Source organism: Ictalurus punctatus, chromosome 13 (assembly GCF_001660625.3).
Source record: "Ictalurus punctatus breed USDA103 chromosome 13, Coco_2.0, whole genome shotgun sequence".
Lineage (NCBI taxonomy): Eukaryota > Metazoa > Chordata > Actinopteri > Siluriformes > Ictaluridae > Ictalurus > Ictalurus punctatus.
Window position 1 is genome coordinate 15,248,230 of NC_030428.2, and position 11,739 is coordinate 15,259,968.

General features: G+C 38.3%; 2 protein-coding genes across 4 annotated transcripts; one reads left to right on the forward strand and one right to left on the reverse strand.

Annotated features, from left to right (window-relative positions):
- Positions 1-229: 229 nt before the first annotated feature.
- si:ch211-28p3.4 (zinc-binding protein A33) lies at positions 230-3,805 on the forward strand. The gene is made up of 6 exons (XM_017483173.3): positions 230-689; positions 792-887; positions 994-1,227; positions 1,333-1,352; positions 1,570-1,712; positions 1,857-3,805. Exons 1-6 carry the CDS (start codon positions 672-674, stop codon positions 2,432-2,434), a joined length of 1,089 nt encoding a protein of 362 aa, XP_017338662.1. The 5' UTR covers positions 230-671; the 3' UTR covers positions 2,435-3,805.
- Positions 3,661-9,595, reverse strand: casp7 (caspase 7, apoptosis-related cysteine peptidase). 3 transcript variants are annotated; one of them, XM_017483177.3, is made up of 7 exons: positions 9,428-9,595; positions 8,681-8,805; positions 6,208-6,350; positions 5,903-6,031; positions 5,402-5,577; positions 5,127-5,265; positions 3,661-4,532 (listed from the first exon to the last, which is right to left on the reverse strand). In XM_017483177.3, exons 2-7 carry the CDS (start codon positions 8,794-8,796, stop codon positions 4,306-4,308), a joined length of 930 nt encoding a protein of 309 aa, XP_017338666.1. In that variant the 5' UTR covers positions 8,797-8,805; positions 9,428-9,595; the 3' UTR covers positions 3,661-4,305. The 3 variants fall into 3 exon arrangements, with proteins under 3 accessions (XP_017338666.1, XP_017338664.1, XP_017338665.1); XM_017483175.3 differs by having other exon boundaries at positions 6,208-6,353; positions 9,428-9,594; XM_017483176.3 differs by lacking the exon at positions 9,428-9,595 and adding an exon at positions 9,182-9,368 and having other exon boundaries at positions 6,208-6,353.
- Between the last annotated feature and the right edge of the window lie 2,144 nt (positions 9,596-11,739).

The following is an 11,739-nucleotide window of genomic DNA, read 5'->3' on the forward strand; positions in this document are numbered from 1 at the left end:
GTAGGCCAATCAAAAGAGCCCTAAAGGTCAGGGCCACAAACTATTATTGGAAAAACTTGCACTGTGACTGTTGACTGACAAACTGGCATTTACTCTAGTCAAGAACGAATCAAAGACACGTACACACACACACACACACACACACACACACACACACACACACACACACACACACACACACACACACACACACAAACACACATTCGTGAATACAGATACAGTTAGTTACCAAGCTCATTTACAACAATCAACAATTTATGACCCGAGATTAGCATCTGTTCTCACATATCCACATAGTCTCAACAAAATGCCTTTGGCATAAATGGCAGATATAAATAGAGCTGTTTGGCTGATGGTGACTTATTTAAAGGAAGAACAATTGAACAGCAAAGTTCAGAGTTGCTTGATCTCTCTACAACACTTAAAACTACTATGTGATCAGATTTACGGACCTCAGTGACAGAAATAATATATTTCCCAGGACGCAAGGACAGTGGGTGCCATAATAGACACCACAAACCCAACCCCTTACCTTCGCCTGCCAGGAATGGAAAATAAAAGCTGGAGGCTGGGGTCTTGTGATGAGGAATCCTTTGCTGGTATTGGGAGGGGGAAGACTTAACGTTTTTGTGGAGCACTGGACATTGTGGAGCTGACAATTTATCGTGGCTATGAAGACTCAGTCCGAGGTAAAAGCCTAACTCAGCGGTTCTGTATATTCATTCATAATGATTAACCCAGAATGGAAACATGTTTCAGTGCATGATCTTCAGTATCATATTTAATTTAAGGACATGCCTGTAAAACAGCAAGAACACTTCAAAAAGCAAAGGGATTTTCTTGCTTACCGAATGAAAAAACTGTCGGCAAAGCAAGAGCATTTCATTGTAAGTCATAAATTCAGTTTCTTTTTATATAAATAGTGTTTTGTTCTTAACAAAAGGAAAATTCTGATACAGGAATTATATGGTTCTGGTCTATTATCCATTTCAGGAAAAGACAGCAGTACTGAAAGAAAAGATCAGGAAGAAGTATGAGGACATGAAGCGAGTGCTGGATGAGGATCTGCGAATCACAATGTGTCAGCTAGACATGGAGCAGGAGGCTATGGAGAGAACCACTAAAGAGAAAATAGAAAGGTGCTACCAACTAATGCAGGACCTGGAGCAGCAACTGTCTGAAACTGACAAACAACTGGACCAAGACAAAGCGCACAACTTGGATCGGGTACTGCCTGAAAAAGGGAAATACTAAAGCATTACTTTTCATTTAGAACGTGACCTTTTTGTTTCATCTAGTGAGTCATACTCTTGATCTCTTTTTTCCATGCAGATTTCAGAGACAGATAGAAGGTATGTAAACAATGGGGTGCTAATTTGTAAAATATAAGATAAATGCAGAGTAAAAGTGAAGAGTAAAATGAATGTGAGAAAATGATTTTAAAGACAGTAATGAAATGGCTGGTGCACGTCATCAGGAGAGAAAGACATAATTAAATTCTCACAGTGCTTTAGCAATCTCACTCTAACCCATGTATATTTCTCATTTTCTCAATCTGTTCTCTTGCAGGATAATGGAGACTCTGAATGTGACAGATCCAAAGTGTATCCAAATGGATGAGTTTAAGAACGAGCAGTTGCTAAGTTTAACTGTTAATTTATTGCTGTTCATCCGCTCACAGGTTCCTGTTACTAAGAAGCTCTTCCAGAGCTGTAAGCCTCCCATCAATCTCTTATTCTTATTCTTCCTCAAGCTATAGTAAGAGTATACTTTCACTACATTAGCTCTGTAATTGTACTACTTTGTAGGTATACAGCAATGATAAGTTGCTTTGTTGTCTTGTCTTCCTGTTTCAGATGCCCAAGAGGTGGTTCTAAACCCTGATTCTGCTCATCCGAAACTCATCATTTCCCCAGAAGGAAACTCAGTTACATACACGGACACCTGGCAGGAAGTTCCAGAAAATCCATTCCGCTTTGACACCACCCTGAACGTAATAAGCCAAGAGGGTTTCAAAGAAGGGCGCAATTACTGGGAGGTGCAGGTCATTGGCAAAACCTACTGGGAGCTGGGACTCACCTATCCCAGCATCCCCAGGAAAGGTCATGAGGAGCAGTGCTGGCTGGGGCGTGGACCCGAGTCCTGGTGTGTGGAATACTTTAATGGTGATTACACAGCTTGGCACAATGGAGTTCCCCATGAACTCACCCATTTAACCGGGAAGCAATTCCAACGTATCGGGGTCTTCTCCAGCTCATATGGGGGTCTCGTGTGTTTCATTGGCTCAGACACCATGACCCCGTTCTACACCTTTTGTGTAGGCACATTTACAGATGCACTTCATCAAGCCGTCTGTCCTGGCCATGACAACCAGGGGACTAACTGGAAACCACTGCTGATCTGTGATGCCTCCAGGTTTGGGCCCATTCTGTGATGGAAAAACCTGAGAGGACAGAGATGGCTGAATAAACTCAATAAAAACAGCCTTGTACAGTATAAAGGTGTGATTGAAGGCCATAAAATGTAGGTAAAAGAATGACATGACACACAAAGCAGTATTTATGTTTTAATACTGCAGAGTGCTTAAATGTATTATTTTAGATGAGTCATTTAAGTCTAATTTGGCCCTTAAAATGTGGGGCGGGGTTGGGGGTCAGAAAATGTGCCAATCAAATTATGTATATAAAATTTCACATCAAGATCACTTATGCTTTTTTCTCTTTTATACAATTTTCTTTTTTTTCATAGCTTCACATCATGTGTCCTGAGGGCAATATAAAATGATTATAATCAGACAAGCTTTTAAAACGTTTTCTTTCAGAGATCATTTTATTTCAGCACAAGTGGATAAAATACACTTTCTCCACTTGTACAGTATACCATAGGTAATCTCTCTATGTAGTGGACAGTTTATTAAAACTAACGCTACAGTAGCTGCCTCTGTAGATAATAAGCCAACGGAACATAATATGAAATCAAAATCATAACTTTCATACAATACATGTGTTGCTCTTTTTGTTGTTGTTGGGTGTATGTGTGTGTGTGTGTGTGTGTGTGTGTGCAGATTAATGCAAATTTGTTTTTATTCACAAATAGGAATTCTAGGATAAAACTTAATTAAAAGTAGTGTGAAAAATAATAGTTTGTCAATTAAATGCTTGAACTCACTACAAACCCACTGATGATGTTGAAGCCCACCTCAAATAAACAAAAATTCAGAATATTGTCTTTTGTGCTTTAGGTTTCTAGCATTGGTGTAAATTATAGACCACACTTTCTCAAAAGTCCAAAAAAAAAATTTCACACAACCATTTGATAATGTGTAATAAAACAAATTAAAATAAATAGACCGCAATGATCAAAGTTAGGATGACGAGCAATACAAAAAATACTGGTGTTTGTACAGCAAGCATCATCATCATAAATAAGGAACTTCCCCTTTCTCTTGCTGGTAGGATAACTAATGAAGGAAGTAATTCCAAATCCGAACCATATACAGACAGCAAGTACTATGAAGCTGCAGTGTGTATTGTAGTAGGTTTTTTGAAAAGAGATAGTTGTAGAAGCCAGTGAAGTACAATTTATTTCAATGGGGTCATTCGAGAATAGTAAGGACAAAAATGTTTTTTAAGGTAGTAATATAAGTCAATAATAATAAACTAATTATACACAACAATTTATTGATCCAGCTCCAACCATTAACCACTGCATTCCCCTGATTCACCAGCCAGTTATATGTGTTTTCACAGTGGTAATTATAATGGATAAAATTCAGTTATTTCTACAAGTTCTTCACTACAAGAGGTGCCTTTGGGTTGTGACCATATCTGTCTCTATATAAAACAGAATAAAAGCAGAAAACGTAAACAGTGACATTACAAAAAAAAACCCAAACATTTTTAACGCTTCTATAGGCTACAGGTTCTTCCCTAAAATGCCATAAATGCTAACATGAATATTTCAAACGGCCAGTGGACAAAGAACAGTGATATTAATGTTCCATGGAATAAATAGAAGAGATAAATAATCAGCACTAACAGCACTAACTATCTATTACATGTCCAGAATAAAGTCAGAAATAATCTGCTTTCCCTCACAAACAACACTAATTGTAGCTGTGTCTGGATCATCCCTGAATATTGAGACCATTTGGTCACATCCTGTCAGTTAGTCAGTCATTACACGCCAGCTTTGACTGTGATGTGAAAATGTGGGCTGTCAACATACATAAAACTGAAGGGAAAAAAAGTGTAAAATAAAAGGAAATCAAAGACCATAAAGAATCTCTGAGGTCATATATGGTTATCAGTTAAAATAAAGCTCTTTGGTCAGCATAGAGACAACACAAGGAATCTGCTTCTTCTCACTGAAGCGTGGATCTTCAGACCAGGACACAAAGTTGGTTGCCACCATGTAGTTGACACGTGTGAGGATCTGCAAGATTTCCAGTTGCTTGCCGGACTCATTGAGGACGTTACAAAGAGCTTGGACAAACCAAGAACCCTGGCCTGGATTCCTCCATGAGTAGTAACCTGAACGAGAAATTCACCACTGTAACAGTCAGCATCTGATGCACATAAAGTATATGGTAGCAATAATAAACATATTTAAAATGCGCTGTAATTTAGTAAAGAAAAACATATACTTGCTGCTATGGTGAAGGTTTCTATCATAGGTAAGGAAGTTTTCTATTATGGGAAAGTCTTCATGAATTTACACTTTGTGGTTTGTCAGTAACCTGACAAGTTGCATTTTTGTTGGCTGGTGGCAGAACAACTATTTATAGCTGTAATTGATAACCGGTAACCTGTCTCATGGAAATTCCACAACATGAAATGTAACTATAGGTGGATAAAAAGTACAATGTGTTAAATTTGAACAATTTAAAATGTTATATTTTGGCAAATCGCTGCGGTCTAAGGAGAATAAAACACCTAACAAAACAGCATGTGCTGTCATAGGAAAATAATCATCCCCAACCCCAACGTAGAATGTATTCCTATAACAACAAGCCCTGTCATACCTTACTTACTAAATAAAACACAAAGAGTTCTTCCACTTTTTGGTAATTTTTTGAATGTCATTTAATGGACAATAACAGGCCTGCTATTAAGATCGCATGTTACCTGGAACAGTGGAGTATGCAAATAAGAAGTCTGCCTCCACTGGGATTTTGTGTCTGGGGCTCGCATCTGTTTCTACAGTGTCATGAGGTGTTCCTGAGTCAGTCTGTATACCGTCATCAAACTCTGAACCTCGACAGGCCTGTGAGAATAACTCATTAATATCCTCCACAAGTAAACAAGAAAGAGTTAGCAAGGTAAGTGACCATGCTGAGTAAACAAAATTGCGTATATACATATATCATTTTATGAAGGTGTTCCTGTTCCTCTTCTCTTACCTGGATGAAGAAAAGCTTTGGTTTGCCCACAAGGCTCTTGCACATATCTCCTCTGAAAAGGGAGGTTATGTCCTTGATGGGCATGGCCCTGTCCGTTCCATATATCATGCCCTCCTCTCCATGGCTTAGCAAGATGCAGGCAAAGCAGGAGCTGTCGGTGTGATCTTCTTCTGACACTGATGCACACACACACACACACACACACACACACACACACACACACACACACACACACACACACACAGAAAAGACAGTGATAGAATAGTGATCATCTGCTATTCACAATGAAGGTTAGAGCCATGCAAAAGGATTATCTACAACTACAACTATTACTGTTGAAAAGAATCTTATAAACTACAAAGAACGTGAATTTATTTTGTATTACGAAGCATAAAAATGTGTTGCAAAAGAAAGACTCTTTTATTGTTATGGGCTTGTATAGAAAGAGTTATCATTACTGTAAAAACATAAACAGCAGTGTAGTCTGTCTAAATAACTCACCATTTTTCAGTATCCCCTGCATTTTTTCACAGGTCTGGTCGTTGTAGATGACAACGTCAAAACCTAGGTTTTTAAAGCATTTGAGCAGTTCTCCTGCATCTCGATCTGTGCCATTGCGTACATTCATCCCTTACACAGACACAATGAAATGGCTATTAGGGTTGTTGTTTTTTTGTGCATAGCTGTACTAATCATATTCATACTGCTATTAATTTTATTATTATTATTAGGTTTATTCTTATGATGAAAAAAAGAGAAGGATTTTTACTTTAATATCAACTGTAAGAGATTTAACAAAGGCCTACCTGTTTCTTGATGAAAGTTCTTATTGTTAATGATGATACATTTTCCTACTCGCTGATAGTTCATCTTATATTGACACTCTGGAGAAATGATCCTGTAGCGCTGCTCAGAATCCTGTTCCCGCAACTTTTCATCCTTGTTTTTCCTGCTATGAATAAGGAAACAGTAGAAATTCAAAATGCAGCACAAAAGCAGCATTTGTAGCAATGGCAAACATGAAGACATTTAACATTTAGCATTCTACAAGTATATCCTAAGTTCCCTTTCAATGTCAGAATGGGGCGCTAACCTACATCAGCAATACTCAACATAATAAAAATATTCAGAAATGGTTTCTAAACACCACAAAAACAGAAAAAGCCACAGCCATCATTTTATATAACTAGATAACAAATAACAACACAAGAGCACTAAAAGGATTTTAAAAAACTAACATATGGCTGTGAATATTAAAACCTGTCAAATACTATGCTAGCATGATGTTAAAAACATTTTCAATATAAGCATTTAATACATGTCTGAAGAATAATTATTAACTATTAACAACCATTAACAGATATTTTAGCTATCCAGTTCCATTATCTCATTTCCGATTTTCCATCTGGCGGGCCCCTTTGGCCACTGAACACACAATATGAACAGGTTTTCTAGAAGATCCTAGCCATCGCATTAGCCAACCTCTAAAAAAAACAGACCTCAAACACACACACACACACACACACACACACACACACACCCCACACACACACACGCATGCACACACACACACACACCATAGTTGCTCCATAGATGATGTGATTCCATGTGATTCCCCTCACACACAGACATGATTAGCTGTTTTTAAGCTGGCATGAGAGCAAACTTACCTGGGTTCATCATTTAGCACTACGCTACTCTGCATTGAAACTGTCCTCAAAAGTGACCTCTTCTGGTTAAAGTTCTTTCCTTGGCACGTGATGGGTACTAGGATCCTGACATGCTCTATACTCAATAATGAGTTCAATAATGACTGTGCTGGCCAGGAAAGGTGCATGCTAACTGAGTCAGCAGCCACACCACCCCCAGACCTTTCTACAGGCCCATTCAACCAAGCTGCTGAGGTCATGCAGGGCACCACTGACCCTCTGCTGACTGGCACACAAAGCAGCTGTTGGCCTACAGGCTAGTTCAACTACTCTATGAGCTAATACCAAACTTTTGACTGTACTATCCTTAACTTGTTTACAATACGTCCAAAAGTGATTTGCTTCCAGGCTGATATAATCAGTATCCGTTGGACTGAGATTTCAATCTATACATCCATACATTTTTTTGTACAGCTTATACTACACTGGGTCGTGGGGGAGCCTGGAAACTCTCCCAGGGGACTTGTGGCACAAGGTGGGGGACATCCTGGACGGGGTGCCGACTCATCCCAGGGCACACCCATTCAAGCACCCATTCACACACTACGGACAATTTAGAGATGCCAATCAGCCTACAGAGCACATCTCTGGACTGGGTGAGGAAACCAGAGTATCCAGAGTAAACCCCCAAAGCTTGTGGAGAACATACAAACTCCGCACACAAGAGGGAACCGGGAGTTGATCCCCCAACCCCAAAGGTGTGAGGCAAACGTGATGTGTAGATGAAATGTTATTTCTAGATAGAATACTGAGAATGAAGTAAGTATAAACGGCTTGAAACACAAGCATTTATCCCATGAGCCACAAGCCTAAAATCTTAGCAAATGCAATATAGAGGTTCATGTCCTCACAATAAAAATACCCACAAAATGTCTATCACATAAATATCACAATGTGATTTTAACTGGCAGCTACATATCAACTTGGAAAACGGCACTTAGCAAGTTTTAAGTGATCAGTTGAACCAAAATGACTATTGTGCCACCTAGTGGAAGAAACAGGTCTAAGCATGTAAATCAATGATGTGTCGTTCACAAAAGGGTCGGCTCTTTGAACGGGCTCTTTTAGATGAGTGTTATTTTTAATTTTTTGTAGATGCACACAATGTTACGCACACAATGTTACTCCAGCTATGTCATTTAATCAAAATTCTTCTGTTCAAATGCGCTTTTCAACACCTGAAGTGTGAATGGTGAGACAGACACTACAAGCACTATATAAATACAGCTTACTTTATTCATCAATACACGGTTTCTCTTTTCTGATTTAACAACGATTAGAGTATTTTATAAAATGATAAACACTTTGTTGTGTTCTCAGTTAGAAGGTACAGTATGATTCCAGACAAATTAGAACATTAGGTAATAATATTGCACATCTTGTACTGAATAAAAGGAAATGAATCGGCTCTTATTGTTGAACTGAGCCAAATGATCTGACTCATTGAAAAATAACAACAACACGGAATTCCTGTAATCTGACTCCTGTATCATTTCACCCTCCACAAAAAGCAATTTGTAAACGAGAAAAGGAGTTGGTTTACTTTTACTTTTTTCAGGATGTGACTCACCTTCCAAAGAGCAGAAATCTTGCTTTACGATCAGGCTTCGCATCTGTTTGGTCCCCAGAACAATATGTCTCTTCCTCTGAGTCCTCAGTTTTACCACCCAAAGTTTCTTCAGCCATTATGTGACTCTTGTAGCAAAGAAACACAGTCATTATGATCATGTCCAAAAGTTTGTGCTCGGTTGCTGCCATGCTATAGTCCATCTGGGTGTGTTAATAGTCTATTTCAGATCATCTGTTTGTTTGTTTGTTTGTTTATTTATTTATTTATTTATTTGTATTAATGTGACAACAGATAGGGCAGATGACAGCACGTAATAAATATCTGTCTGATCTGTTACTAAGTCATTCAAATGAAAGGATTATGCCTTTTACTGCTGTATTATAACTTATATTTCACTAGCTAACTAAATAGCTGACTATCTGAAAACAAGTTAGCAGGCTAAATACATAAATAAATAATAAAGATGCGGGACGGTTAATTAACCATATCGTTATACTTTACCTGCAAGAGCAGTAAATGAGTCAGCTGAGTTAACTTGTCTAACAAGCTAGCACAAGACCGCAATTTATTTAATATCAGCACTTCGAATCAATTCAATATCATATCACGAATATTGAGATGTTAGAAAATAGAGCGTAAGAAAACATACTGAAGGTACTGAATGCTTAACCTAGCCATATTGCTAGCTAGTTCAACTGAAGGCTAACTAATACAGTACGAGAAGTTAGTGAAGTAATGAAGACTTACTACTCTCACGAACTGCCTCCAGACACTCCAAATGTGTTTGCACAAGGTCTCTTAAGAAACAGAAAGTGAAAGAAGACCATTTGAGTAAAGTTTCTAAAGTACCACCGTTTACAGTAAGGAGCTGTTACAGTCTTGTGCTGGTTACCATTTAAAGATACAGGAACATGTTAAACAGGAAACACTGCACAACAAAATCACCTCACTTCTGTTAGAGTACAGTACTTCCATTCAGTATAGCCAATTTATTGATTAAAATAACATGTTTTATTGAATTGTTATTTTTTCTATTTTTTATTTTAATTCATATTTTGTACACTTACTGGGCACTTTATGGAGTACACCCATTGATGCTTTTATCATGTACAGTGCCCTCTACTACTATTGGCACCCTTGGTAAATTTGGGCACACTTCTCCTATAATGACTGATGAGGTTGGAGAATACATGGCAAGGGATCTGAGACCATTCCTCCATACAGAATCTCTCCAGATCCTTCATATACAGAGGTCCACACTGCTGGACTCTCCTCTTCAGTTCACCCCACAGGTTTTCTGTGGGTTTCAATTCTATGGGACTGGGATGGTCATGGCAGGACCCTGATTTTGTGGTCAGTAAACCATTTTTTGTGTTGATTTTGATGTATGTTTTGGATCATTGTCCTGTTGGAAGATCCAACCACGACCCATTTTAAGCTTTCTGGCAGAGGCACTCGGGTTTACATTTAATATCTGTTGATATTTGATAGAGTCATGATGCCATGTGTAAAAACAGCCATTAAACATTAAAGAGCCACCACCATATTTAAACCGTGGGCATGATGTACTTTTCCAGAAGGCTACCTCTCTGTATGCCAAAACCACCTTTGGTGTTTATTGCCAAAAAGCTCTCTTCTGGTTTCATCTGACCATAGAACCAGATCCAGATATCTGGCAAACTGAAGACGCTTGTGTTTGTTTTAGGATGATAGTAGAGGATTTTTTTTCTTGAAACCCTTCAAACAGCTTGTGGTGATGTAGGTGACTTTGGATTGTAGTTTTGGAGATTTTCTGACCCCAAGACGCAACTAACTTCTTCAATTCTCCAGCTGTGATCCTTGGAGATTTTTTGGCCACTCGAACCATCCTCTTCACAATGTGTTGAGACAATATAGACACACGTCCTCTTCCAGGTTGATTCATAACATTTCCAGTTGACTGGAACTTCTTAATTATTTCCCTGATTGTGGAAATGGGCATTTTCAATGTTTTTGCTATATTCTTATAGCCATTTCCCCTTTTGTGAAGCTCAACAGCCTTTTGCCGCACATCACAGCTATATTCCTTTGCCTTACCCATTGTTATGAATGGCTAAGTGAATTTGGCCTATATGTTACCTCATATGTATACCCCTGGGAAACAGGAAGTCATGTTTGAAATATTTCCTGTTCCTAGTCACCCAGGTGTACTAAAAAAGTAAAATCTTAATGTAAATATACTTCAAATATATTTATCTGATATGAATTCATAGGGGTGCCAATAATTGTTGCACACCTATATTTAACAAAGTTTTTTCTTTGGATAAACCTGTGTTGTGTTTGCAATTGTTTGATATCCATGAGAGCAGAGTATTTTTGTGATTTGTTTTAACAAAAGATCAACAATAAAGGCAACTTTTCACAGCCTTATTTGCTTATCTTTACCAAGGGTGCCAATACTAGTGGAGGGCATTGTACTCAAGCCATGTTGGTGCACTTTGTAGGTACTCAATTACTGAATGTAGCCTCTGGACAACAATAAGAATCTCTGACACTAATGCACTGTGTTCACTGTGTTCAGGGTGCTGGTACAAGCATATTTTTTAAAACCATCTTTAGGTCACTTGAGAAAAGTCTGTCATCCAAAAATCCAGCCAACAGCTCTTCTGTGGTCAGGTGTCCCAATAAGGTTGGTGTGTCTAATAAAGTGGAAATAGTGTTTAAAAACACCAACAGGCCTGGTGTGCACCTTATACACTTGTACCAAACCATAAACGCTGAGAATACCCCAGCCCTTAAATAATAATTGGGTCAATGGTGGTACTATAATCTGGTTTTGGATATAGGTCCATGATAATTTATGCATAATCACAGCTGATCTACAGTTAGTAATTGTATACATACAATTGAACAAATATGTTAGCTACAACTGATAAACTGTCCAGTGAGTTTAAGCACGATCAATAAATGCATAAAGTTACATTAAGATTATGTCAGTAAGGTCATATGGGCCACCAGCTTCTGCGTTTTTAATAGGTACTCACAAGGAGCAGGACAGTTATAGCCATGTCTCAGTTTCA

Bases quoted from the DNA above. Each gene is read 5' to 3' on its own strand.
- si:ch211-28p3.4 (XM_017483173.3), top strand. The intron at 1,228-1,332 runs GTACTGCCTGAA...TTTTCCATGCAG, and splicing joins AAGCGCACAACTTGGATCGG to ATTTCAGAGACAGATAGAAG. The intron at 1,353-1,569 runs GTATGTAAACAA...GTTCTCTTGCAG, and splicing joins ATTTCAGAGACAGATAGAAG to GATAATGGAGACTCTGAATG.
- casp7 (XM_017483175.3), bottom strand. From the start codon at position 8,796: ATGGCTGAAGAAACTTTGGGTGGTAAAACTGAGGACTCAGAGGAAGAG. The intron at 6,354-8,680 runs GTGAGTCACATC...CCTTATTCATAG, and splicing joins AGATTTCTGCTCTTTGGAAG to CAGGAAAAACAAGGATGAAA. The intron at 4,533-5,126 runs GTAACATGCGAT...TTTCTCGTTCAG, and splicing joins TGCATACTCCACTGTTCCAG to GTTACTACTCATGGAGGAAT.